The following is a 27,909-nucleotide window of genomic DNA, read 5'->3' as shown; positions in this document are numbered from 1 at the left end:
CAAGTTGCATTGCTTCAGATTCAGATTACAAATCAAATTCAACTAGTAAATCATGATGTATTATTATACGCATATACTTTAAATGAGTCATCCTCCTTCACCAACTGCAACATGAACTATTCTTACATATTAATGTATTAATAATTATAACATTGTTAATACATGGATGGACCTTTCTGCATAACGAGAGGTTTGCCTAAACAGTATTTTTTTTATCATGTGGTATTAGGCTAATACTTTTACCTAAGTTAAGTTTTAATTGAATTTAAATATTTGAATATTTCCTCCACGAGTGCCTTTCAGTAATTATTCAATTGAACTAGAATTATAAGATAAGATGAAATAAGATATAACTTTATTAATCCTGAAGAAAATTCTTCTGCCAGAGTTTCATTCAAGATTACGACAGCATCATAGCAACAACAACACATATTTGAGAATATAAACATAGATGAACAATAGAATAGCAAGTAGTATATGCAATAAAGAGGAAGCATGGATAAAGAGGGAACATGGATATTTACAATTGGGTATATTGAATATTTACAGGGAATACAAATTAAAGTTAAAAATAAAAATAAGTAAAGTGTAAAGTGCACGGAAAGAAGTGATTGCTTGTGTGAAAGTGACAAGTGTAAAGTAAAGTGGCAGGTGTATTTAAATGTATGCACTATGTATATATTAATAATGTCTTATTTGATCATTATCTATGGTGTTATGACTTAAAGTATTGAGTCAAAGATCAGGAACCAGGCTACAAATAAGGGCTTTTATTGTGAAATCTCGTCCCGGAAGTGCCGTCCTGCTCTGCAGCGCAGCCCCGGCCGGGCACCGGTCTGCGTTGATTGAATGGTTTTGATCCACACACGCTCAGCAGGCAGACGGACCCTGCACGCTGAGCAGGATTACCGCTCCAGCTTCGTTTCCATCTCCACAACTGCTGCACTTTTATTCCCCAGGAGGAGTTTTTATTTCCCTGCAGCCGCATGCACATCTTCTGCCTCCTCTTTTCTCTCTCTTCTCCTTCTCCTTCTCCTTCTTCTTCTTCTTCTTCTTCTTCTTCTTCTTCTTCTTCTTCTTCTTCTTCTTCTTCTTCTCCTTCTTCTCCTTCTTCTCCTTCTTCTCTCCAGTGGGATCGGACCGCATGACAGAGATAATTAAAGGCCCGCTGCTGGTTCACTGCAACAGGTCGAGGAGGAGCTGATATATATATATATACATGATATTAATAATGATGATGATGAAGATGATGAGGATGAATCGGGTGTGAATGGAGCGCGCGGAGGAGACCGCCGCCCCGCAGAGGAGGAGGACCCGTTGATGGTCTCCTGCAGTCTGGGTGCGACAGAGCGGAACACTGCCAACATGATGCCGGTGAGTGGAGAACATGGTTGCATGTGTTGTATCCATAAAGGGGCAGTTACCTGCAGTATGTTTATTATTTACACTGCTATAAAAACAGAATCCCTTAATTTCACAGGTAAAAAAAAAAAAACTTACATATTAAGGTGAAATTATAAGGAAAGCATCATCTCAAATGGGTAACATATCTCAATATAGTCCAATTTAAACTGCTCCATAATGTTGATTTAAAGGGTTTAATCCGCGACTGAACTGGACTCATAATGTAAAGTCATTGTCTTCTCATAATTATATGTCAAAGTTCCAGGTTCCTTTAGCGCACCGATGTCATGACTTGTGTTTTTTGAGAAATGTGAATAAACTTAGTCGACAACCTACAATGTTGGTAAAATCATATCCATGGTGGTGATTTTACAGGTTGATTCCAGGATGTTAAGACAAAAAAAAACATATACATAAAGGTGTAAATGTCTTTGAAATAGACCTTTTCTTTCATTATTAAATCAAATTGACAGAAAATATAATTGGACATCCAGCAAACTGAAGAAATGGATCATGAAGAATCAAAGTAACGTCACAACAAACTATGACTTAACCTCCGTATATTTTTATGGTCCTGTTTATTCAACATATTGTTACTCGCTCAAACCACCCCAAAAAACATGGAACATGAATGTGACTGATATTATCAACACAATTGCCCTCTTATTAATATTAATATACTCTCCCTGTAAATTAATATTACTGCTCCTACCACCAATAATGATAATATAGCATGTTTTAATAATAACAACGAAGCTCTAACTCTGCTTTATGGCCATTATAAGGGATTCAAATATCATGAAAGTTACTTAATTTCCCCCAAAAAGGACTGAGGGTCACAAAATCTTCCAGCAAAAAAAGTCCACTATTTCTAGATACACCAAAGAAGGAATACTCAGAGTTATTATTATAATTATTCTGTATTTACAATGTGACTCAAAAGACAAAACTGATAAATATAAGCAGGTAAAACTAATTACACGTCATCCAGGAGGAACATGTTGCCGACTTTACCCGCTTTTAAATAATAAAACATGAAGAAAACACGTGTGTGGCCCTTTAAATGGAAGCAGCGTTGAGGGGTCTGAAGGCACTTTAAATACTGAACAATAAGAAGATTTATCGACGAGTCGACGGACAGACAAAAGAGTCACTCGTGTCACATTTTGAAACGTCTTTCCTGAAGTAGAACTCGATCACGACTTCCTGGATCCACGCCATCGTCAGAAGGCACAGATCTGAGAAGGGAAACAGTTTTTTGTTCGTGACCCGACTGAAAGCTCACCGCCGCACGAACAAAATGTCACAAGCAGACGCCCCGAGATCAGCTCGCCACTAATAATAGAGCAACCGCCGCCGTGCCATTGTCTCCTTTCTGTATGGAGGTATTCCCAACGTTTAAAAGGGAGAAGAAGAAGAAGAAGAAGAGCTTTGACCTTTTCATCCACGCTGCAGTGCTGCTTCATCTTCCGTTTTACCTCTTTGACATTTTGGGGTTTTGCCCCCATCACCATGATACAGTATGTCCCTGTTAAGTAATCGTGCGTGAAAAAGTAAAGAGTAAAAAAGACTTCAGTCTTTGATTGATGCAGTCGGTCGTCTCTACAACGCCAGACAGGACTGAGCATTAACTTTAATCACGGCGTTCTTCTTTCTCAATGTCAACAAATCCCATTAAAAGACCCGAACCAACAGCCTGCTAGTTCAGAGGCTCTCAGCTCCAAGCCCATTGCTTCATACTGAGGACGTAAATCATGAAAAAGACACATATATAGTTAACTTTTTTAGAAAAGACGTAATTTACCAAACAGCTGCTGTAGTGTGTATCAAACAAACAGGAGGAAATAGTGCATTTGCTGGGGACTATTTTCAGCGGTGGATGAATATGAATCTACATTAGGTGCTTTAGTGAGTGTTTGTGGCAGCAGGACTGTGTGTGTGTGTGTGTGTGTGTGTGTGTGTGTGTGTTCATGGTGATGAAGGAACATGTCACCATGCAGAGAAACAGCTGCGGCTCAGAGGAAGAGGAGATATCTGCTTTGATACGCACACGACACTTGTTAGTCGGCACTATGGGTCTGAATATGAGTTAATATCAGTTAATATTAGTTAATAAGAAATATAGAATCTCCTCAGACTCCTCCTGTAAGATCTAACCCCGGGTACGGAGGGCGGGGCAAAAGGGGAAGCAGACATCAATCAAACATATTGAATCAAAGTCCAATCCAATGATTTTCATTCACCTCTTTCAAAAAAAATGAAAATCAATGTCTTTACAAACACTTTTCATCGACCTGCATGGCCTTCAAAAGATGGAGGTCGGGCCTTGAAGGTCAGATCCAGGGTTTAGAAGCTCACTACTACGGCATCGACTGCATCTTGACCTTTGACCCTCTCGCTCAACCATCATGCGGCGCAGAGGATTGTGGGTCGGAAGAGCCAGAGAAGCATCCTGCAGCGGCACATCCTGGTACTTTTTTGGCAAACTACATTTGACATCTATGTATTTGGACATACTACGTTTTGTGTATTTCTTTACTCCAAAGTGGGTTAATTTGAACAGAATTGTCGGGATTCACTCGTTGCAGCGGCATCAGACTGACTGTGAGGTTAAATGTCTTTTTAATAAATCAAACACGTTTAAAAGGATAAATGAGGAACACAATGAGATGGAGGAGGAAGGCCCGACGGAGGAAACAGAGAGCTGAACTTCCCCTTCCAGAACCCTTATTGTTATTCACACAGTAGTGCGTAACATCCGCACAGTGACTGGCATTCAGAGTGCTGCAGAAGAGGAAGAAATAAAAACACCTCTCAGTCCGTCTCGTCGGGTTCAGATCTCTCCGTCTGTGGTCGTGTGCTTGACTCCCAAAACCCCCAAAACCATCCCCAAATGTTTCATACGTGCTTCCTCTGCTCATCGTTACTCTGCGTCCTCATCTTGCAGGCAGGGCTCAGCGAGCTCGCCTTGCTGCTTGGTAACTGTTGCCACAGTGACCAGAAACACACACACACACACACACACACACACGCGTGCGCAATGTTCAAGGTCATGGAGGAAGAGTTGCAATGCCGGTATTCCTCACACGATGAGGAACTATAATAGGGAACCTTCGTGATGTTCCCATTTAATTATATTGCAGGTTTATACAATTTATACATTGTTGTTTGCGGTAAAAAAACGTGTGATCTCCCCGTACCCATGCATAATTATCCACCTATATATAAACTATCATAATAAAATACACACTACCAAAATAAAATACATAGACATAACTAATGGCTCCTACAGTGCGTCTAAAGCGACTATTACGAAGTAGCCGAGACCTGCGAGCTGCAATGAAGACGACGACGAAGTCAAAGCAAAGACAAATAGATTTCCGCCACCTTATGTCCCTTTTTAAGTTTGCTTTACTGCTCGATTCGTCCGTGTCAGTTTGGCTGACCTTTTTCGAAAAGGGAAGCAAGTAAACAGGGACAGAAAACAACCAACCTGTACCCTCTTTGTGTCGATATGCCACAGATGCAGTACTGGGTTCGTCAGACACGGCAAGCTAATAGGTAGGAAGGTAGCGCTGTAGTAGCACCTTAGTAGCACTTAAATGGCACTTTGTGGTTTGACTTTATTGAAGAAATTGAACTTTCTTGATTCTTGTTGTTCTGAGTTTGTACTCATGGTTGAATTGCACTTACTGTCAGTCGCTTTGGATAATAGCGTCAGCTAAATGAAATGTAATGTAATGTAATAAATAAGTCATACATGTATCTTTAGTTGAACTAAATGATGCGTAGGACATTAAGGGAAGGGTAACTTTGGTATGTTGGACCTTGTTCTCACAGGTTTGTGTCCATGTGACTAGTGGGAGCAACACTTCTGGTGCCAGGTCCCTTTTTCCTTTATTTCGGAACAGAGGAATGTTTGCACTTCATCAAGTGAAGGGCCAAAGTGTTGCGGCCTGACATCCTCTTGATGGTTCACAGTGTGTAAATGTGATACTAAAGAAAGTACTCGCTACAATCCACAACTTTTGCTCACAGAAAACACCAAAAAAATAGTTACCCAAGCCGGGTAACTTTTTATTATGAACAATACACATTGCTTCTGGTTTTAAGTAACAAACTACTGGGGTGTGTAACAAGAATTAGGCTCCATTTCCCATCATGTGGTGTTGTTGCATGAAAGGCTACCAGAGTGTCATCACATTGGATTAATTTGTGAATGACGGGGGGAGGGGGGGGTCCTGTTTATCCCGTCCGGCTGACACGGTAATCTGTTTATGTCACATACATTTAGCACGTCGGTGTAATTTGGTGATGGTGACGGGACTCCGTCTGCTGCGTTTAGAGAGTTGCACAAAAGGCAGCTGACTGTCGGTCGATTGGTTCATGGATTTTAAATCGCTGACCCGGCGGTGAACCTCGGAGAGTTTGTCCCTAACCCGCAGCGACAGGCCAAACAATCAATTCGTGGCTAATTAGTGACTCTGAAAATATGCGTGTGAATGATCCCAATGTGCAATTTCAACTTCACAGCGGGCGGCCAATCAGAGAGCGGCTCCCGAGCTCACGACAGCAGTTGAGTGGAAGCCTCCTGCGTGGATGTTGTTGTGGTCCTGAACAGCAGGCGGGGCTCTGTGTGTGTGTGTGTGTGTGTGTGTGTGTGTGTGTGTGTGTGTGTGTGTGTGTGTGCGTGTGCGTGTGTGTGTGTGTCTCATTAATCCAATATTGGTTGCGTCACGTGATGCTGTCGGCCATATGGCTCCAGCCGTCCGCGTCGCCTTCAAAACATTCGGGATGTGACTCGCCAGCTGCCGCCTCGATTTCCTGGAGCTGAAGTACAACCAGAACAAACTCAAATCTTTCATTTTTAGGAACGAGGCAGTTTATATTTTCGGCCAATTCGCTGAGTCTGAAACGTATGTTTTCAATACAGCTAAACAACATGATTTAGAGAAGATAAAATGAACCTTTTAAAGGGGAAATGCAGCTGGATATAAATAGTACAGATACAAACAAATAAATGGTACGAGGTATATCAAAAAATTAGAGAATAAAAATAAAAAGAGCACGTGGAGACAAACATTGGTCGGTATTGTGACCGTTATGTGATTAATAACTGACTGATGGATATTGATCGACATGTTTCAATAACAATACAGTCTTTTTTTACATCCCATGAAGAAAAACAAAACATATTTCTCGATAAAATCCTTTTTTTCTGCATAAAAAGAATAAAACTCAACTCCTTAAATCCAAGCTATAAAGGTTATACATCAATAACAAAAACACCAGTTGGAGCACATTGGTAATATAATACATGATAATACAATAATAACGGATGTTGATTGAAAGCGTCACCCTAAAAAGTGAGTTGTGCTGACGTCTGAGTAGATAACCGCGGCTCCACGTCAGTGAATGCTCTTTGTTTATGGTTTTTGAAGAAGCCGTTGACGTGTTCGTTAATTTCCTCGCTCACAGCGGAGGGTTGTTGTGGGCCGGGCGCCGGTTTAAGCTGCGTGATGCTGCGCTAATTCCTGGCTGGATTAAGAAGAGCTGCATCCTCACGAGTTTAATGAGGCAGACAGACAGACAGACAGACAGACAGACAGACAGACAGACACTACACCTCAGACGAAAATATAGTATTTTTTAGTTTTTCATCTCCTTCCTGTCCAGGTAAAGCCTCGTATCTCCAGATGTGTTGAATGTTTGTGATAAACTGAAGGATGAAGTGTTTCCTTCATGTGTTGATAACCTCCTCCTACTTCTTCAGATAAACAAACTCTTTAAAAAGCCTCTTGGATCGGCTGGAAAATGCATCGTCACAAAGCTGAAAACAGGTTTCTCACAGAGACGCTACAAACATGATGATCTTATAGAATATGATGCATTAATATAGATTCAACTAGACAACAGGATATAAAGGAGTTAAAAACATCTACAGCAGTAAAGTGCAACATAGTGACATTTTACTCCACAATTAGTACTTTACCTTTCATACTTTTAGTACATTTTACTGATAATACATAATAAATAATACAATTTTACTTAAGTATGATTTTGAATGCAGGGCCTTTACTTGTAGTGGAGAATTGTCAGTGTGGTATTAGTACTTTTACTGAAATAAAGGATCTATATTCTATTTCCTCCTCTGCATGTTAACATGCTAACGTTAGCCTAGCATGCTAGGCTAACGTTAACGTTGCACGCAGCACACTGCTGCTAAATGTTTCCGTAAGATAACGTTTCAAATCAGACATTCGTTGTGGGATTTTATGTTTGCAATTTGTTGGTTTTTCCTTAATAAAATCACAGAGAAGTCCTTTTCAGAGCCGCGGTTTCAGTTTTAAATCAGAAAGGAAGACGGTGACATGTGATCATCCGGTGGGAGCTGCGTCTGCTCAACTTCGGTCAAACAAGACGTGAAAAGATCCGTCAAGGTCAACCTGTCCCTTCTTTATGATTCCCCACTTTTCTGAGTACGGACACTTTTCTTTTTTTGGAGCGCAGACGCCTTCAGTCTGTACTCGGGACGTATTGAGGTTCAGTAAGCGGCCTCCCTGACGACGGGAGGTCTCACTCCCCCGTCGGCGTCCCGAGGGACACGCGGCGGTCTCTGATTGGCTGCGGCGTTTCCTGGTCGGCCTCGGTTTTCGGTGACTGACGGCAATGACCCACATCCTTGCGCGGGAACCTGAAGGAGGAAGGTAGCGGTGCTCCAGTTTTCCATCACAGCTGCAAGTAGGACAGCAGGACGACCAATTCATCTCTGTCACTGAGTCCGTTGAGTTCATTATTTTCACTGAGATTTTCTGTTAAGTTACTTCAGCTGACGCTTCAGCAGGATAAATCTCCCATGAGCCACTTCTGCAGACCAGCTAACGGACCACAGTGTTAAAGGAAGCCCTCTCTGAATGTGGCTCCTCATTTCCATTTGCTGCAGTCTAGCAGTCCACTGTGGATGTCTGGTAACCTTTTAGTCTGAATGAAATATTACCTTTAAAAAAAAAGGAGTAATTATGATTTAAAAAGCCCAAAATGTAGCGTTTCAGCCGGAAACAGCTCGCCGTTTAAGCGCTCTGATGGCGACTCATGTACTCGATCCCAATTTCTCTCTGCCAGGTTCACACTTCTGTCTGCTGCCTCCAAGTGAGAAAATACAACACATTAGCTCCAATTCATCGTCATGCATCCGCTTTTTGGAGACATTGGTCACATCTCAACACATATTGGATTTTTATTTATTAAATCTGTAAAAGGAAGGTTTTCTGTTTTTATGGACAGCACTATGAGCGACATCGTCTTCAAGAAATGTGCTATACAAATAAAGGTTATTATTATTATGGACCCAAATAGCGCTTTTATACATGAGCTTCATTCCAACCTCGATAACAGCCGACGACATCTGCATGTAAATGATGCCGCAGTCAGCTTCACAAAGGTCAAAGAAGGTTTCTCATTTTTCACGTCCGACCGAGTGGAACGAAGGGAAGACTGAGACGAGAGTCGAAGCCGGCTCGGCTCTGGCCGGCTGCACGTTTTAAATCCTGCGAGCGGCTCCAGAGAAACCAGAAGACGAGCCTTTGAGCGAGTCGTTTCTCGGCACCGGCCACCCGGCACAAACACAAGCTTGAAACGCAGCCTCCGTGCCGGTTGGCCGGGTTTTTGGGAGCCGATCTGGCTCTGGGCCCGACAGCAGATACCCTGCTGGAGTAACAGATGGCCCGGTGCATCATGGGAGTTATGTCCACAAATATCTATTATAGTCCTAAACGGCACAGGAAGCTGCGGTAAAGGTGAAGAAGGCAGGTTGAGTGAGTCACATCCAACACCGGTTTAACTATAGAGACACAATCTGTTAAAGGACAGGCCGTTGTTTTATAGGCAAAGGAAACTGTTTAAATTGTAGGTGGTCATCTGCACTTTCTTTTCTTTATTTTTCTGGTTCAGATACAGAGAGAACCAGGTCAAAAATGGAGAATACTGCTCCATCTGGGCATCTCCTTTGATGTGAGATTGTCATTAATAATAAGTGTTGGCAGGAAGTGACTTCTTTACTTCTACTATTACAGGTGAAACCTTTACACGTTCATCAAAACACCTCCACAGAGGTTGTTACAATCAATAACACTTAAATCGACCGGTACAATACTATGTAACTACTACTTCATCAGAATAAAAACATGACCTCAGTGCTCTCAGTGGTGGGAAAAGCTCCAACAGACAATCACAGGATATGACCTGAAAAATAAGACATATAACCCTAATTTATTTCCCCCCTGTTGTGTGTGTTTGTAGATGTTCCTCACCGTGTACCTCAGCAACAACGACCAGCACTTCAGCGAGGTTCCCATCACGCCGGAGACGCTGTGCAGAGACGTGGTGGAGCTCTGCAAGGAGCCGGGCGAGGCCGACTGCTACCTGGCCGAGACGTGGAGAGGCTCAGGTGAGTTCCCACGTAAAAACATGAACACATACGTGTGTCGGGTCCGTACGCTTAACACACTTGTTTCTTCTCTGATTTCCCTGAGATGAACAGTCTTGTGTTTGGCATTTTCAACCAATCAGAGCATGCCGTTGGAGAAGGGGAGCGGATGTCGGAGGTGTTGCAGCGATGGGGGCAGCAGAGGGGGGAGGTCCGCTACCTGCTGCGTCACCAGAGAGCTCCGGGGAGAGAGGCGGGTAAGGAAAAGGGCCGTGATGGGTTTCTGTGTGGGAAGCCAGTGAGGGGTCGTGTTCGAATCTCCAAACTCCAAAAGAAGAAGCAGCTGGTGACCAGTGTTGGGGTAGTTACTCATAAAAGGTAACTAGTTACACGTTACTAGTTACTTCTGAAAATTGTAACTAGATTACTTTACTAGTTACTGGTATTTGAAAAGTAACTTCACTACTAGTTACTTTACTTTCCATTTTTTTTAAGCAAATGTCCAAATGAACTGCAAAGATACATGGACACACATCATGGCCCTTTCATCACTTTATTTTCAATACTAATTTATTATTAATTAATATAATTTCCAATAATAATAATCGCGCGAGTCACACGACACTTCCTGCATGAACAATCTACCGTAAACGTTGGGTTACGAGCCGCTACTACCTTCAGTCAGAGTCCCCGTTAGCTCCCCGCTGTAGCCGGCTGGGGCTCCTGCTAGCGCTCCGTCACTTCCCCGCTAACTTCCGCTAGCTCTCAGTTAACTTCCGCTAGCTCTCAGTTAACTTCCGCTAGCTCTCCGTTAACTTCCGCTAGCTCCCCGAAAACCACCGAAGGTATCGGGACCAGGCTCGACACCCGACTTGGGCAGAGGGGACGCGGGCAGTAGCAGCAGCAGCGCTAGCTAGCAGCTTGTTGCTAATGTTCATGCAGGAAGTGTCGTGTGACTCGCGCGCCACTAAAAGAGAACTTTTCGGACTGGTAAAAATGTCTTGGGTAACGCAGGAAAGCGCGTTACTGAGGTCTAGTAAAGTAGTGTAGTTACCAATATTTTGAGTGTAATGCGTTACTTTACTTCGTTACCTATAATAGTAATATCGTTGCTGTAATCCGTTACTTTGTAACTCGTTACCCCCAACACTGCTGGTGACTCCATGTGTGTTCCAGGAGGTGACACATGGCGGTGTACGTCCTCCACAGGAGGAACAGTGGATAGTTCCCAGAGATAAAGACCGCAGTGCAGGGGAGAGAGACACGGTGAAGAATCAAATGCGTACAGATAGAATGGAAACGTTGGTCGTCTCCGGCCACAAAGATGGATTGGCTCCAGTCAGACGTCCGAGAGGAATGCTCCTCATGTTGGAATTGTCTTTTTTTGCTTTCGGGTTGTAGAATGATGATGTTTTTGAAGGGTTTGTTTTGAACGCTGCACATCGGTTCGACCAGACTAAGAGTAGAAAGATACAAAGATCGGTTCAATGAGGACAGAAGACATCAACAGACGTTGGTCAAAACACATGAAATGTGTGCAGATTTAAATATGAACATACGACGGACCGACACGTTTAAACTCTTCATCTCACACGGAGAGGACTGCAGAGGACACAAAGAAAATCAGACTCAATATTTAGACCCCTAGTCGGACCGATGTGGTTCAATAATGTCACAAAGGTCACTCACGCTTTTCTGGACTGGAAAACAAATATAAAATCGATGTTCCAACAATATTCTACGCTGTCATGTAACACTGTGGGGACATCGACTTAATGGAGGCTTTAGTCATTTATTTATTATTCTTTTGAGGCCAAAATGTCAAATTGCTTTTAAAAATAATTCACTTTCCTGCCTCAATGTGCTGGTTTGACTTTTCCTCCCACGAGGAAAACTAAGAAATCTGGGTGGCCTTTAAATCTGATTATGATTTTGTGTTAAGCCTGAACAGAATTATCTGAACAGCCTCCAGTTATGCAGAGTTCAGATTACACAATATCAGTCTGACCACACAGTCGTCTGGTTTTATCCCGTCGTTGCAGTGAAAGAAACCTCGCAGCGTCCTTCTTCTCCAGTGTGTAGCAGGAGCCGACACGAAAAGAAAAACCAGAAGAGGAGTGATGCTGCTGGACCTGGCAGCTCCTCCCCGAAACACATCGAGGCAAAGAGAGCGTGATGAACGACCAGCTGTGATTGGTCGAGGTCAAACACGTCGTCCGCCAAGTCACAGCGAGACTTCCTGACTGTGATCTCCGGCTCTGACTCGGGGTTGTGCAGTTTGATCTCAGACGCATTAGTAAACAACTCTGCATCTGAGTCTTATTGCTCTTTTATCGTTACTTGTTTTACTTATTTATGTCCTTTATGCCATCTTCTCTTATGTTCAATAGGTTACGTTCTCTCAGCTCCAAAGTTTTGAGAACCAACCTATTTTTAGGCCCTTTACTCGAAAATGTCATACCCAAACTAAAAAGGGTGTATCTCTGCAACCACTAGGGCTATTTGAATAGGTTTGGTTATAATAAAAGACTACACATGTGAGATTTAGATACGTATCAGTCTATATGTTACTGGTTAAAAGTAAATGAAGATGACACACAGAAAGAAATGAAAAGGTTTCAGGTCCGCCTACAAAAACGCACTTTCAGGATGATTATTTCTTTGAATTGATGCAGCTGTAAGGTCAAACTCTAACCCAAATCATAACACAATATGTGAACATTCTCGAACCCAAATCATAGCACAATATGTGAACATTCTCTAACCAAAATCGTAGCACAATATGTGAACATTCTCTAACCCAAATCATAGCACAATATTATGTGAACATTCTCTAACCCAAATCATAGCACAATATTATGTGAACATTCTCTAACTCAAATCATAGCTCAATATGTGAACATTCACTAACCCAAATCATAGCACAATATGTGAACATTCTCTAACCCAAATCATAGCACAATATTATGTGAACATTCTCTAACTCAAATCATAACACAATATGTGAACATTCTCTAACCCAAATCATAGCACAATATGTGAACATTCTCTAACCCAAATCATAACACAATATGTGAACATTCACTAACCCAAATCATAGCACAATATGTGAACATTCTCTAACTCAAATCATAGCACAATATGTGAACATTCTCTCTGCAAAGGTTGACTTTGATAAAGTGAAGCAGAACAAAGTTAGAGAGGGTTTAGTTCAGAGAAAATTCAGGAGACGACTCCAAAATTTGCATTGGGGCACATTTGCGCGACATTTGAATTTTCTCATGTACCAAACCATATATTTCACTACTTATTATTTCATTACTTATGGCTTTTTTTTCATAAAACAAGCTATGATTTACAGTTTTATATAACAATCACTCTGATTGGTCTGGATGGTTTTGAATTGGTTAAAGCCGCAACTTATTAAAAAAAAACACTTAAAATGTGATTCCATCTTGTACTTTAATCACTTGGTGGCAAGAAAACTTTGTTCGGCTGACATTTTCTTTGGCTGAAGTTGTAGCTGAGAAAGCGCAAACTAATCTTAATTAGTGGTAAAAGTGTTCGTCAACAGTGGAGAAATATGACAGAGTGCAAAAGGTGCAGCTGCAACACACATTGTTCTAAATGAGAAACTCTCCTTCCAGACAGACTCAGATCACTGAGAACACGGAGTATAAATACGTAAGTCGAACAACTGCCTCCAGCTGAGTATTCACAGTAATCCAGTTGTATTTGTGCATGTGGAGTTGCCTGCACGGTAACGAAGGAGGCTCAGTGTGCCACTACAGTAGATGACAAACTGTAATCAGCTTATGACTCAAGGGAGTCGCGTGTACAGCTGCTGGACTGTGTGTGTGTGTGTGTGTGTGTGTGTGTGTGTGTGTGTGTGTGTGTATGTGTGCGCGCGTGGGGTTTATTGCTGTCCCAAAAACAAATAAATCCCCTCTGAGGTTTTCCTCCATCAGGTCATTGTTAACCTGGATGTTCACAAAGACCTGACCTCCAACATACTGTGAAACCACTGCCGAACAAAACAAAACATTACCTCAGAGGATAAAGCTATTTTTTAATAATATTGTTCTCATAACCAACAAATCCCATGTGCAGCCTCAAACAAACATATTGGTCCGTCTCTCTATTTCCTGACTTCCTGACTGTGGCTCTCAGCTCAAAGCCCATTGGTTCCTATTGAAATTGTTCATTTAAAAAAAAAACACAAATTTATAGTTTGGTGCCTCTGGAAATGAATGTCAGAATCAAACACAACAACCAGATGTCAGACCTGTGTGGTTCTTTCCAGAGAACTGAATTGTGAAAATATATCATCGAAAAAGTTTATAAGAAATTGAATTGTCGAGCCGCGTACAGGGCTGAAAATGTCAAATTAGCATCAACAATGATTTTGTTTTGATCTCCAGGTGGATCCAGAGCTGATCATCAGATGATGAAGAGGAACCAGGCGAAGGCTTCTGTGGAGAGATGTCTGGAGAACGGGGTGAGACACTTTCACTCGGAGTCAGGGGCGGTGTTTAACCTAGCTTAGCACAAAGACTGGAAGCGAGGGGCGACTGTTAGCCATAGCTCCACCAAAACTACACCCAGCAGTTAGCATTGGAGCTGTCGTTGGCGCTCTAGACTCACTAGAGCCTCCGTCTAGGTGCTGTAGTTTAAATGTACTGAAGGTGTTGTCTTGGTGTGAAGGCCGCACTGTTTGAAAGTTGGTACATGACCATTTGAAGTTGAACTCTGACTGTGTATGTGTGTGTGTGTGTGTGTGTGTGTGTGTGTGTTGCAGGTCCCAGCACCACGTCTGGACGTGACGCTGAGCGACCTGGAGGATCTGGCAACCAGACAGCAGCAGCAGATTAATACACAGCAGCAGCTGCTGGCCTCCAAGGTACGAAACACCTAACACTGCAAACCAGTATTCCCACTAACGAGCAGCGCCACCACCTGGCCAGATTAGATTCCACTATCTGTAGACTGGAGCAGAGGTTCTCAACCTTTTGTCACTAAAGGACCACCTTCTCATCACTGCTTGCCATTATGAATCAAAATGTATTCATATTTTCTCACCTCCTACTTTGGAGCTTTTACAAGTGCGTTGGTCTCTTCCTGAGGATGTGTGGTGACATTCAAATGTTTTAATGTTTTTTATTCATGTGAATTCTTGAGTACACTATACTGTAAAATATAATTTATTAAGCGATTATAACATCAACAAAAAAATCTCTTATTTAGCGATTTATAATCGCTTTTAGAGCCTCAAGTGGCCATGTGAAGAACTGCAGTTTTTGGCACCCAATTCACGCTGCGGAATAAATACAAAATATTTTCACGCTTGCATAAACAAGCAGGTTGACAGTTGCTTTACTATCATCCTATTATTTATCTCAGGAATCTAAATATACAGTGAAATACACATTTATACAGAAAAGAAAAACAGTGCCGCCAAAAATACATAAATAAAATAATACATTTCTCAATTGAGGCTTTCTGGTGAGCGAAGTCTTCACTCCTTCCGGACTTTAATCTGACGATCACGTCCACTTTACCGTGATTTGTTGGGTGTGTGTAGGTGATAAAGTAGGGGTTTTATTCTACTTCTGTCGCTGTTGCACTGAATGCGGTTGCGTTACAGGAGCAGCGGCTGCGCTACCTGAAGCTGCAGGATCAGCAGCAACAGCAGCAGCAGGAGTCGTCTGAACAGGAGCGACTGCAGCAGCTCAGGGAGAACGCGCACAACCAGGAGGCCAAGCTGCGACGGGTCCGGGCCCTCAGGGGCCAGGTGGAGCAGAAACGCCTCAGCAACACCAAGCTAGGTCAGTGCGACGACGGAGGTCTCGGTTGGCTGAACAGATTTTGTAACATTTTGCAGGATAAAAAACATTTTATGTTAAAAGGAATGAGCATGAGGGCAATCATCATGGCTGGAAAACGTGAAACAATTATTGTATTCAAACTTTGTTTTTCCAAAAGAACATTGAGAGGTTTCCCCATTCACTTCCATGCAGTCCGAGTTTTCCTATAGCAGCATTTCATTACAGTTAGAAGAATTTAAGACACATTGAGTCATATTTATTAAGGCTTTTGACGCATTCTGTCCCAGAAAGATGCTCTGTTTGTATTAAAAAACATGTGTGTGCGTGTGCAAGAGTGTTTTCCTAATTGCTTATGCATTTAAGGAAGGATCGCGCAAATAATAGTCATGCTAACATAAGTTGACCATGTATTCCATTATATACATTTCAATATTATAGTATATATAGTATATGTAAGTATGCCCACCCTCTTATTGGTCTGTGGCTCCTGTGTTTGTTGCTCCAGTGGAGGAGATCGAGCAGATGACCGGTCTGTTCCAGCTGAAGCAGAGGGAGCTGCTGGTCGCCGTGTCCAGGGTGGAGGAGCTGAGCGACCAGCTGGAGACGCTGAGGAGCAACAGGCTGGAGGCTCCTCTTCATCCTCCTCCTCTCCTTCATCACCACAACACCTCCTCCACAGCGGAGCTGGAGCGCCTATATAAAGAGCTGCAGGTGAGACCCGAGTTGATAATCTGGATCAACATGAAGCTCTGCTGGCTAAAACTAAAGATTATTTTCATTATTGATTCTATGAAATGTAATAAAGTAGTAGAACAGTCCGAAAGCTATTTTAAAAACATAACTTCAGACTGTTCATAATGTTGGAAGTTCAGCAGACCGGCTAACTAGCTTACGAGACAGCGGCGAGCTGGTGTAGCTAGTTTGAACTCAGCGGGAAGGCTGCGCTAGCTAGCTAATGCAGCGTTTGCAAAGTTAGCTTCCGTCGTGGCAGTTTTTTTGACCGCGCTCCTTCCCTGACACGGCAGTTGAGGAACAAGTTGAACCAGGACCAGAGCGGCAGGCTGCAGCAGCAGCGAGACAGCCTGAACAAGAGGAACCTGGAGGTGGTGTCCATGGACCGGCGCCTGGTCGAGCTCCGTCAGCGGCTCTGGAAGAAGAAGGCCGCCTTGCAGCAGAAAGAGAACCTGCCGGTGAGTGCGCACAACCTAAAGAAAAACATTCAGATAAATATTAACCTCAAAGTAACTACAGTATTGAGCTACATTTCTATTCAAGATGGAAGAAGTGTTCAGATCTTTTACTTAAAATTGCTAAATTCCAAATTCAGAGCATATCTAGCTAACGTAGCTAAATGCTAACAGCGGTAACAGTGCCAACTATGGCAACAGTGCTGACAGTGTTTACCTGGGGCTGAACCGGAGGGTTTTCGATACGTTACGTCAGCGCTAACTGTTGTTTGATTAAAAGTACTTATACCAAACAAAAAAATGTTCTGTAACAAGTCAAATTCCTGCATTGAACATTTTATTTGAGTAGAAGTATGTAAGTATAATCAGGAAAATGTACTTCAAATAGTATGAAAATATCCCCTGTGACTGTTGGATTATATATTAGATCATAGGAGTATTATATCTCATTTAGAACTAATAACATTCTTAATGGATGGATCTCCATTAATTAATGGATTGTTTGGCTGATTAAAATAGTGAAAATAGTGATAAATGGCGTCACCATTACCCAAAGTGAAACCTTCACAATGTTTGTTTTGCCCATCCAACAGTGCAAAGCTCAACATTGTTAAGTCGTATATAAATTACAAACATTAAGAGGAAAAGCAGAAAATCCTCATATTTATGAAATTGGAACGAACCATGAATTGGTTTTTTTTACGTGAAAAATGACATAAATCATCTTTGTGAACTTATGCTGTCAAATAAGTAGAAAGTGGACTGAGAAAAATGTATTTTGAGTGAATATTACTCAAAAACTGCTTTCTACCGCCACCGTCAAGTTTCAATTGATAACCGCTTTTGATTTGACAGAAACTCTGCAGACATTTTACTGAACCGCTGTCGACTATAAAACCGTTCCCTCCAGGTGGCTTCAGACGGAGTGGCCCCTCAGCACGGCGTGGGCTCCAGAGTGGCGGCGGTGGGGCCGTACATCCAGTCGTCCTCCACTACAACCTCTCAGGGGCCTCCGCTGCCGGCCCGCCACGAGGTTCTGGTGAAGCCGGCGTACCCGGACGGCACCGCCACACTGCCAATGCCCGACTCGTCCCAGAAGCCGCCTCCCAGACCAGTCAAACCCGCCTCAGGTACAAATAGACAGAAAAAGGAGGATACACACAATACGGTCAAAGCGCCATTTGGACCAATGTGTACCGACAGTGTTTGGTTACCAGCTTCTCTCCTCTTTATAGGTTTTGCCACATCAAAAATAACCAAACTCGCTGACTGGAGCAGCTCATTTTTGGAGTCCAGTGGAGGTTACAGCCACGCCTCCACCCTGCCTCGCATGTCCAGCCTCAGCAGCCATAACTCAGGTCAGTTGGTTTTCCACACAATATATGATGCGGTTTGTGGCAACAGTCAGGCTGCAATGCGCTTGATTGGTGGTTTCATTCTCCATCGGTGTTTACGCTATCGCAAATCGCAACCGTTTGGAAAAGTCTCCCTGTTGGTGCGTTGAGTTGAGGACTGGCTTCTTGTCTGGGAGATTAAAAACTGTTTAAAAATGACACACGGTAGAAGACGATGGTGTTGATGATGATGACGATGATGATGATGCCCCTTCTTTTCCCCTTTTCGTAGACGGTAAGACCCTCACGGATCAGAAGGCCCTCTCTGGGTCTGACATCCCGCCTCCTGTCCCCTCACGGACCAATCACATCACTGAGAACCTCCTCAGGGACAATCAGGTATCAAGAGACTCTCACTTCCATTTCTTACTATTACATGTTCACTTACGTTGAGAAAGCTAGCAGCTTCCTTTTAGGTACTGACAACAAATGACGGGTGCAACTGGGAATCCTGTAGTTTTTCAAACTAAAAGCTTTTTACGTCTGGAATCAAGCTCTCATCACGTTTGGAAATCAGATCCCTACGTCAGCAGAATTCCTCACTTCGCTTGACTACTCGATTTAGGGTTTGATTCTGCTCTGGTAAAAGGAAAAAAAAATATACACTAACAACAATACCATTGAGAATAAGAATAATACAAAATGTTAAAGTGACAGGAAAGCCTTGCAAAGCCATACAGCTTATGAACGTTTGCGGTTACATTTCAGCTTGTTATGTAAAAAAAAAGTATTTGCCACCTTTTAAATATATAAGTAGGTCGCAGTATCTGTGTAATTTCTTATTTTCCACTGAGTATAATGTTATTTATCTCTGTATTTTGCCTTCAGGTTTCTGGTAAAGGTTCCAACATGATGGCGGCGCCGCCTCCCGTTCCCAGTAAGCCCAAACCGTTCTCCTCATCCGGCCCGCCGACCTTCTCCAAGAAGGCCCTCTACAGCACCGGGACCTTCCCCGGTAAGGTGCGACCGGTCGGAGGCCACCTCAGGGCCCCGGGGGTCCTCTCCAGCCACAGCCACACCCTCCCTCTGCCCAACAAGCAGGAGAGTCCGCGGGCCGCCGCCGTGCGACCGTACACCCCCGAGCTCCTGGAGGCCACGCCCCCTCCGCTGCAGAAGCCCCAGACTCTGGCGGCGTCGTCCATCTACTCCATGTACACCCAGCAGGGGAAGGGCTACCAGGGCGGCGGCGGCACGCTGCCCCGCAGCCAGCCCAGAGGTGATGTCACTGTTACTGCTCTCGGTAGTATTGATTTGGATGTATTCTATTTTTTACAAATTATCTCACAGTCATCGCCACAAACGTTTTGCCAAAATTATATTGGTGTAAATCAGGAAAAGGTTTCTTCTTATTCACTTCCACAAGATAGGTTTGGGTGTTTTGATGTGGGGTTGTTTTTACTTATCCACACTCAAAAACCCTCAGTTTGAAGAATCAGACTTCAAAGACACCGGGCTCCGTTGACAAAAAAAGTACAGAAAGTATAACGTAGATTGAAACTGATATTTCTTTTTCTTTTAGGTGTCTAAAAAGCAGTACATTGCTATCCTATAACTGCATGTCCATCATAATTAAACACTCCTCCTTGTACACCTAACGTTTGTTATTGGATAATAGAAAAATGTTCATCAGGTGGAGGGAAAAATAAAATGTAAGGTCTGTTCTCAAAAGTTAGAAAAGATTAGTCCAAACTTTAAAACTTTAAAACTTTAAAGATTAAGTTCATGTTACTTATATTGTCAATATTTTCTCATAACTATGAGCAGTTCAAAACACACTGATATTTAATACTCAGACAAGATTAAGAAAAGCAGAAAATCTTCGTATTGGAGAAGCTGGAAGCAGAAAATGTTTCTGGTTGAAAAATGACAAACTATTTATTTGTTTATTAAGATGTCTGATTAACTGATTAATCACCCCAGCTGTTTACCAGATGTTTGGTTTGTCATCGCTCCTCACAGTGTACGGGAAACCAGTGCTCCCAGCTAGCGGAGGGCAGCCGGCCGCCGCCTCAGACGTCATCACCTCCGGGTCGTGCGCGTCCGAAGGGTTCGAGGCCGACGGCAGCTGCCGGGGCCATGCCGAGGGCGTCGGGTCGGAGACGGCGGCGGCGGCGGAGCGCGGCACCCCGCGGCCGCTGAGCCCCACCAAGCTCCTCCCCTTCCTGTCCAACCCTCACAGGAACCCCAGCGACGCCGACCTGGAGGCGCTGCGCCGCCGGCTGCACCACGCCCCGCGGCCCCTGAAGAAACGCAGCTCCATCACGGAGCCCGAGGGCCCGACGGGCCCCAACATCCAGAAGCTGCTCTACCAGAAGACCACTCTGGCCGCGATGGAGACCATCCCCATGGAGACCATCCCCATGGAGACGGTTGGTCCGGCGGACCTCGCATTCGGGGTCGACGGCGCCCCGCCGAGAGCCGAGAGCCCGGAGGACAGTCTGACTCCGCCCCCTCTGCCCCCCCGGGCGCCCATCCCCGACCCCGCCGCCGCCTGCCGCGCCCTGCCGCCCCCTCAGGAGGACAAGGAGGACGAGGAGGACGAGGAGGACGAGGAGGTCTGTCCGTCCGCCTCGGTCCACCTGGACTACTTTGCCGATGAGTTCCCGCCCTACCCGCCCCCGCCTTACCCGTCCTGTGGGGACGGCGATCAGGGAGATGACGCCCTCAACCTGCGGCCGCCGGAGGTCACGGGACAGGTGGCGGTGACGGTGAGTGTGACCCGGGTCGAATACAACAATTTGCTTTGCTAATTAAAGTATCACACCGAAATGATTACAGCAAACTGTTTCCCCTCTCAGGGGAAGAGGTCGATCCTCCGTAAAGCCGACTCGGACCGGATCGACCACGGCATGCGGGTCAAGTTCAACCCTCTGGCCCTGCTGCTGGACTCGTCCCTGGAGGGCGAGTACGACCTCGTCCAGAGGGTCATCTACGACGTGAGTCACTCCCCGTCTGGTCTTATCCACCAGTGAGACAGTTTGACACATCGCAGATCCCTTTAAATGTTCACAAACGCAGAAAGTGTAACTTTATATGCGTATAACTAATGGGGACAGAAAATGACTTAAGTATAAACAAATAAATGCAGGAATAAATAAAGAAATGCTTAAATAAATAAATACAGGAATAAATAAATATAAGTTTATACCTAAACAGGACATCATTAACTAAATCTATTTCTACATTTCTGTATTTCTTCATTTATTTATGCCTGTATTTCTGTTTCTTTATATGCAAATGAGCTGGGGCAGTCCAAACCTCATTGTTAAACAGGATTGCATTTCTGTATTCATTTATACATTTATTAAAGCATTTATTTATTTATTCCTGTATTTATTTATTCCTGTATTTATTTATGTATACATGTATTTAAGCATTTATTTATTTACTCCTGTATTTATTCTTGCATTTATTTATTTAAACTTAAGTCATTTTCTGTCCTCCATATATAACAGCACAAAACATCCTTAAATCTTAGATTCAATCACTCATCATTATATATAACAGGGTTCTTACGGTCATGGAAAACCTGGAAAAGTCATGTAAATATTAAAATGGTTATTTCCAGGCCTGGAAAAGTCCTTGAAAAAAATTAAATCCCAAAAGTTTAGTAAAAGTCATGTAAATGTGTTATATTCATGTGTTCATGTCGTTCATTTACGCTGAGTTTGAAATAATTAATATGCTTTTAAAAGAAAGACGCTCAAAATATAAGCAGGCATACAGACATCTATATAAATGTTTATTCTGTTAATCAAACTATTGTCTCATTCATTTGTGGCATTTAAGGTTTACTGTATGCTTTATATTCTCATTGTTAGTTTAAATACTACATTTACTCACTTTTTCATGTTTACACCTAGATTTCACAAAATGTTTGCTCATGGAAATTTGGTTTAAAGTCATGGAAACCCACTGGTCAGAATGTGTATGAACCCTGAAATATATATATATATTTTTGGTATTAGCGTTACAATTTAGATTTAATATGACTAAACAAAAGATTTTGAACGTTTTCAAGCGTGAAAAAAACACATTTGACACAACACATCGGATATTGGAATGTCGTGCGAATGAAACCAGCATCTTCGCTCCGGACGACGTGGAATAATGACGTCATCGCGCGTCCGTTCCCGCAGGTGGACGACCCCAGCTCGCCGAACGACGAGGGCATCACGGCGCTGCACAACGCCGTCTGCGCCGGCCACACGGACATCGTCAAGTTTCTGGTTCAGTTCGGGGTCAACGCCAACGCGGCCGACAGCGACGGCTGGTGAGTTCCAACCAGAAGATGTTCACTTCTGGTTCTGCCCGACGCGGATGAAGCTGCTGCGTCTTCAAACTGTTGTTCCTCCTCGCCTGCAGGACTCCCCTCCACTGCGCCGCCTCCTGTAACAACGTCCAGGTCTGCAAGTTCCTGGTGGAGTCGGGGGCCGCGGTGTTCGCCACCACGTACAGCGACATGCAGACGGCTGCCGACAAGTGTGAGGAGATGGAGGACGGCTACGCCCAGTGCTCCCAGTTCCTCTACGGTGAGACTACACACACTTATTTAACGTGGTGACAGAGAACAGAACCTCCGAAGTCTCCAAGGAGGACGAGGGGGTTCTGGGCTTCAATGAGGAGATTTATTGATCCTCTGAGATGATTTTGTAGTTCAGTGAGACCACGAGGAGCCTGTAGAAGGAGTTTGTGCTCTTTTCATCTTTTCCCGACTATACTTTGAATAAAGAAAGTAGCACATAGCCCTTTAAGCCCTAGCCCTAACCCTATTTATTGTTTGAGTTGTGTTTAGAGGTTGTACATCGGGATTATATATTATTGTAGCCCTGATTTTTATGTTTCATTTGATACCTAACATGTTTGTTTTTTTTGGGGGGGAGGGATTTATACCATGATTTTTTCTTCATTTTCCTGATATAAAAGGGCTTAACAGGTTTAAATGGCATTAACTTATAGCACTTTGTAGCTTTGCTTTCTTGATGAAATTGTACTTTCTTGATTCTTGTTGTTCTGAGTTGGTACTCATGGTTCAATGCACTTATTGTAAGTCGCTTTGGATAAAAGCGTCAGAATCAACACATTGCATTTAGCTAAGGTGAATTTTAGAAGACTTTAAAAAGACTTTAAAGGGGTTCAGTAGTTTTTTTTACAGAAGTTCAATGATTCTCTGAGTCAGTTTTGGGGGTTTTAGGCTCCGATCGCACCGAAACGCGTCGCCTGCAACACCTTTGTTTATTCTATGGAAGTTGTAGAGATTTGTGAAAAGGTTTAACTGGTTTTTGGGAGGTTCCAACATGGTTTTGGTGAAGTTTTAATGTGGTTAAATGGATCATTTTATGTATGTTCCAGAAGTAAATGAAGGTCCCTTCCATTCTGTGAGATAGGAAGAGGATTTTTTGGGGAGTCAGTGAGGAAGTTCTACGTGTCTGTGGTGTTTAAGAAGGTTTCATGGGGCCTTGTGTGGCTTTATGGGCCTCCAGGGGCCATTGATGAGGTCCCAGTGATCCCATTGACGTTACAGGGGCCCACATTGTCCTGAGATATAGTTTTGAGGAGGCCTCAGGGTTCCTGGAGGAGCTCTCACAAGTTCTAAGTAGAGGAAATAACTCTCTCTCTCTCTCTCAGGCGTCCAGGAGAAGATGGGCGTGATGAACCGCGGCGTGGTCTACGCCCTGTGGGACTACGAGCCTCAGAGCGAGGACGAGCTGGGCTTCCTGGAGGGCGACTGCATGACGGTGCTGCGGCGCGACGACGAGGCGGAGACGGAGTGGTGGTGGGCGCGATGCGGCGACCGGGAGGGCCTCATCCCCCGCAACCTGCTGGGGGTGAGTTTTAAAAGAGGCCCGGACGTTTACAGCAGCATTTGAAGAATGTCACTTGACCCGGCCTTTCTGGTGGATTATGTGCAAAGTTCACTTTTTTACCAGTTTTGTAATTTTCTTGAAATAACTGTTATTTAGCACTACATGTTTTTGCAACTAAATTAACCTATTTATTCAGTCTGGCTTTTATTTTGTGTGTGTTTTATAATTATTTATTTTGTATTACTTCTGATTTTATACAGTTTCTTATGTGTTTTTCTGCCGGGGTTTTAGTATTTATACGTATTTCTTACTTTATTTTGCCTTAAATTGTACTTTCTTTTTACTGTTTTACCTCAATCAATTTGTATTTAATGTTTAATTTACTTAATTGGCGTCTCTTCATCTCGACACGTCCGTTTCGCTATTGCCTCGTCAAACATTTGTAAAGCGCTTTGAACTCCATTGGATTTGTGTGAAAGGTGTTGTGGACAAAATAAACTTAATTAAAAAATGGAGAGAATTTTCTCAGACAGAGTTTATTATTCGTTTTTTCCAGAAATATTTCAATGCAGAATTGTAATTACGGTAAAAATGGACGGATCCATTTCACCTCAAGCCCTTCAAATATGAATTTGCTTGAAACTTTATTATTTAGTCACACTAAAGGGATTAATTGGATGTGCATCAAGTGAACCCTCTCTCCATTTTCACTGTACATTTTCCTAAATCACATATTCCTCCCTAAGAACCTTCACTTCTGGGAAGTTTGATGTTCTGCTCTCCACATTGAGCTCCAGAGGGAATTGAACCGCCGACCCTGACGCCTATTTCTTCTTAAATCTCATTTGTGTTTTCATCTTCTTTCTTTTTTAAAGCAGCTCTGAGACTCCTGTTCCTCGGCAGTCTTACGTAAGAGGCTTCGGTAATTAAACGTTATCTTAATGGTGTTTTTAATGAGAAATTCCTTTCCCCTTTTATTCCCCAGCTCTATCTGAGGATCAAGCTGCGGCAGAGGACCCTGGCTTAGCCGCCGCCTGACCAATCCCTCCAAAAGACCGACACGTTCTGAGAAGGAGTTTGAACCTCTGGACTCGCGGTTGCTGTTTTAAAAAAGAGAGCCGGTTGTTTTCTGAACTGCTGGCGGACCCGTTTGTTTTTTCAACCTCAGCACAAAGAATGTCATAATGAGCTCATCGTCATGGAGACAATAGTTCATCTGCATCCTGTGGTAAAATGAACAGATTACCAGTTTACCCAAATTCATCGGCAGATATTTAGACTTTTTTTTTCTTCGTCTTTGCGAGCCTTCGACAGAGCGGTCCCGAGCCATCGAGGGGCCCTAAAAACAAAATGGGAACATTCTTTTTTGTTCATGTTGGAATTCTTTTTTTTATTAAGATTTTCATCTTATTTCGTTGAATAGCAACAGTTGACATGAAGACTTAAAACATGGAGAGAGAAAGAAAGAAAGAGCGTCGACGACATGCAACAAATGTCCCAACGGTTGGATGGTTTTGTCTTTATTACACAATTTAAAGGAAAGATCAACAATGTAGCACAGTTTGGGATTATAACACACATTTAGGAAGTGTTTTACCAAATATGGAGTCATTTTATGATGTACAGAGCCCAAAGTTAGTTTTTGTATTCTTTTTTTATGCTTTTAGAAACAAGATAATAACTTAAGGGATCAAGTTTAGGACTTAAGGGAACAAGTAAATAACTTGTGGGAACAAGTTAGTGATTTAAGGGAACAAGATAATAGCTTGTGCAAACAAGTTAGGGACATAAGGGAACAAGTTAAGGACTGAAGGGAACAAGAAAATAACTTGTGGGAACAAGTTAAGGACTGAAGGGAACACAATAAGGATTTAAGGGAACAAGTTAGGGCCTTAAGGGAACAAGATAATAACTTGTTCCCACAAGTTAGGAACTTAAGGAAACAAGGTAAGGACTTAGGGAACAAGATAATAACTTGTGGGAACAAGTTAGTGACTTAAGGGAACAAGATAATAACTTGTTCCCACAAGTTAGTAACTAAAGGGAACAAGTTAAGGACTTAGGGAACAAGATAATAACTTGTGGCAACAAGTTAGTGACTTAAGGGAACAAGATAATAACTTGTTCCCACAAGTTAGTAACTCAAGGGAACAAGTTAAGGACTTAGGGAACTAAATAATAACTTGTGGGAACAAGTTAAGGACGTAAGGGAACAAGATGATAACTTTAAAAACAGATATTTCGTTTCTTTGGGTCTCTGTAGTGCAGATTTTGTTTCACCAGGTACTTATTTGTATTCTTTTAATAATTTGTAGCCAGTTTTTTGTTGTGCACTTTTGCAGATTTGATCCATCCAGCTCAGAGGCTGCCAGTCGTTGAGGTTAGTTTGACATTTATGTCATTAATGTTCCCCGAACACATACAGGATCTATCTGTTAAAGCACTTGTTTAAGAGTATGAAACGGTTTGGATTTGTTTTTTTTATTGTTGTTATAAAAGTCCATGTTCAGCTTCAGCACAGAATTTGTGTCATTTTTTAAAAGATAAAGTTGGGAGCAGAATTCTTTTTATACATGTTCAGTAACTCATCAGTAGATTTCATATCGTGAGAATTTAAAACAAAATGTGTCAAAACTGAGGACTTAAATTACAAACTCTTAAAAATGTGTAATCTCAGTATTTTTTCTAATATGCTGGACCAGTAGATTATTGCATTTCCAAAAATAATGCCTGATCAGCTTAAATCAAATCAAAGCCGATTTTAGATAAGAGGATGCAAGTGGAGTTTTTTTTTAGCTAGGCTAACAGTTTCCACCTGCTTCCTGTCTTTGTGCTAAGCTAAGCTACATACATCCTGGACCTCTCTCTGCTCTGGACACACGGATATGAAACTCATTTATTAAAGTCTGACTGGTGAAGACGCAGAACAGGAAGATTGTTTTCTTAATAAAAACAAAAATGATTCACACTTTCTGTCCTCAATGTTACATTTTTCACATCCCGCAAATGATATAAAACGACAGTTTCCGTCACGTTGTTTCAACAGTTTATTTATTAGGTCGAGGGACAGTCGGGTAAATGCACTCTTTAAAGTTTAAATGTTCAGCTGTGGGCGTCGTCTCCGCTCGGCGGCGTCCTCGTCGCTCGCAGAGTCGCATGCAGAAGAATCATAAAAACAAAGTGCAGAGAACTCCATTTGAACAGTTTAAGAAGTTACACGGGATCCATGGAAAGTACATTCGATATTAAGGTTTACAATTGCACAGAACCTCAGAAAAAAAAGAAATAAAAAAAACAGTTTCAACACTTGATATATTACTTCACACTTTACATTTCTTTTCTTTTTGTCGTCTGCCGGTCAAAGAGCATGCAGGTTATGTTGAGCTGCATCAAACCTCCTCAACATGAACAGAAACTGGAACCCAAGATGCAAATATTTCAGCGTCTGTCATTTATAGATGCAGATATTAAAAGTCAGGTAACGTAAGGCTGGAAAGTAACACAAAATACATTGTTCAGCGGTTTCCCAAAAGCACATTTAAAGTATCTGAAAAAGAGAACGGACGCTAACAGCTTCCTCCAGTATTTCATCAATGCATCAACCTCTAAAACTATGGATTATTACTTATTGTGGTCCGGTTATTTAGTGCTCAGAGACACGTCGTAATGATTAAAAGTGAATAAAGTGCAAAAGGACGGGAGCGCAACGGAAGGAGCCGGTGGCTGTGGGAGGTTTTTGGAGGAATGTTTGCAGCCATTTTGTCTTAAGTGAAGAAAAATAAATACTTTGATCCCGCAAACTAATTATAAATGCACACCCTGAAAATCATTTAATATGCTCTTTAATCTGGTAAAATACGTTTAACG

The 27,909-nt window shown here is 42.6% G+C and overlaps 2 protein-coding genes across 2 annotated transcripts in view; one reads left to right on the top strand and one right to left on the bottom strand.

Moving 5' to 3' along the window:
- Window positions 1-1,365: 1,365 nt before the first annotated feature.
- LOC306738273 (apoptosis-stimulating of p53 protein 2-like) lies at window positions 1,366-25,069 on the top strand (the record flags this gene model as incomplete). Its single annotated transcript, XM_079220102.1, has 18 exons — window positions 1,366-1,374; window positions 9,703-9,850; window positions 9,973-10,086; window positions 14,251-14,327; window positions 14,628-14,729; window positions 15,474-15,672; window positions 16,160-16,365; window positions 16,680-16,844; window positions 17,752-17,971; window positions 18,077-18,199; window positions 18,468-18,574; window positions 19,064-19,451; window positions 20,195-20,943; window positions 21,034-21,171; window positions 22,375-22,508; window positions 22,601-22,767; window positions 23,864-24,063; window positions 25,028-25,069. 18 exons carry the CDS (start codon window positions 1,366-1,368, stop codon window positions 25,067-25,069), a joined length of 3,288 nt encoding a protein of 1,095 aa, XP_079076228.1.
- Window positions 25,070-27,106: 2,037 nt separating this feature from the next.
- The window catches only part of gtpbp2b (GTP binding protein 2b), an 11,624-nt gene continuing 10,821 nt past the window's right edge, over window positions 27,107-27,909 (bottom strand). Inside the window, exon 13 of the mRNA XM_079220105.1 lies at window positions 27,107-27,909. This exon is cut by the window's right edge and continues 1,027 nt beyond it. The gene's annotated coding sequence lies outside the window, so the exon portion shown is untranslated.

This window comes from Taurulus bubalis (genome assembly GCF_910589615.1).
Source record: "Taurulus bubalis genome assembly, chromosome: 6".
In the NCBI taxonomy this organism is placed as follows: domain Eukaryota; kingdom Metazoa; phylum Chordata; class Actinopteri; order Perciformes; family Cottidae; genus Taurulus; species Taurulus bubalis.
Note: the sequence above shows the minus strand (reverse complement) of the source record. Positions and strands in the feature narration are given on the sequence as shown.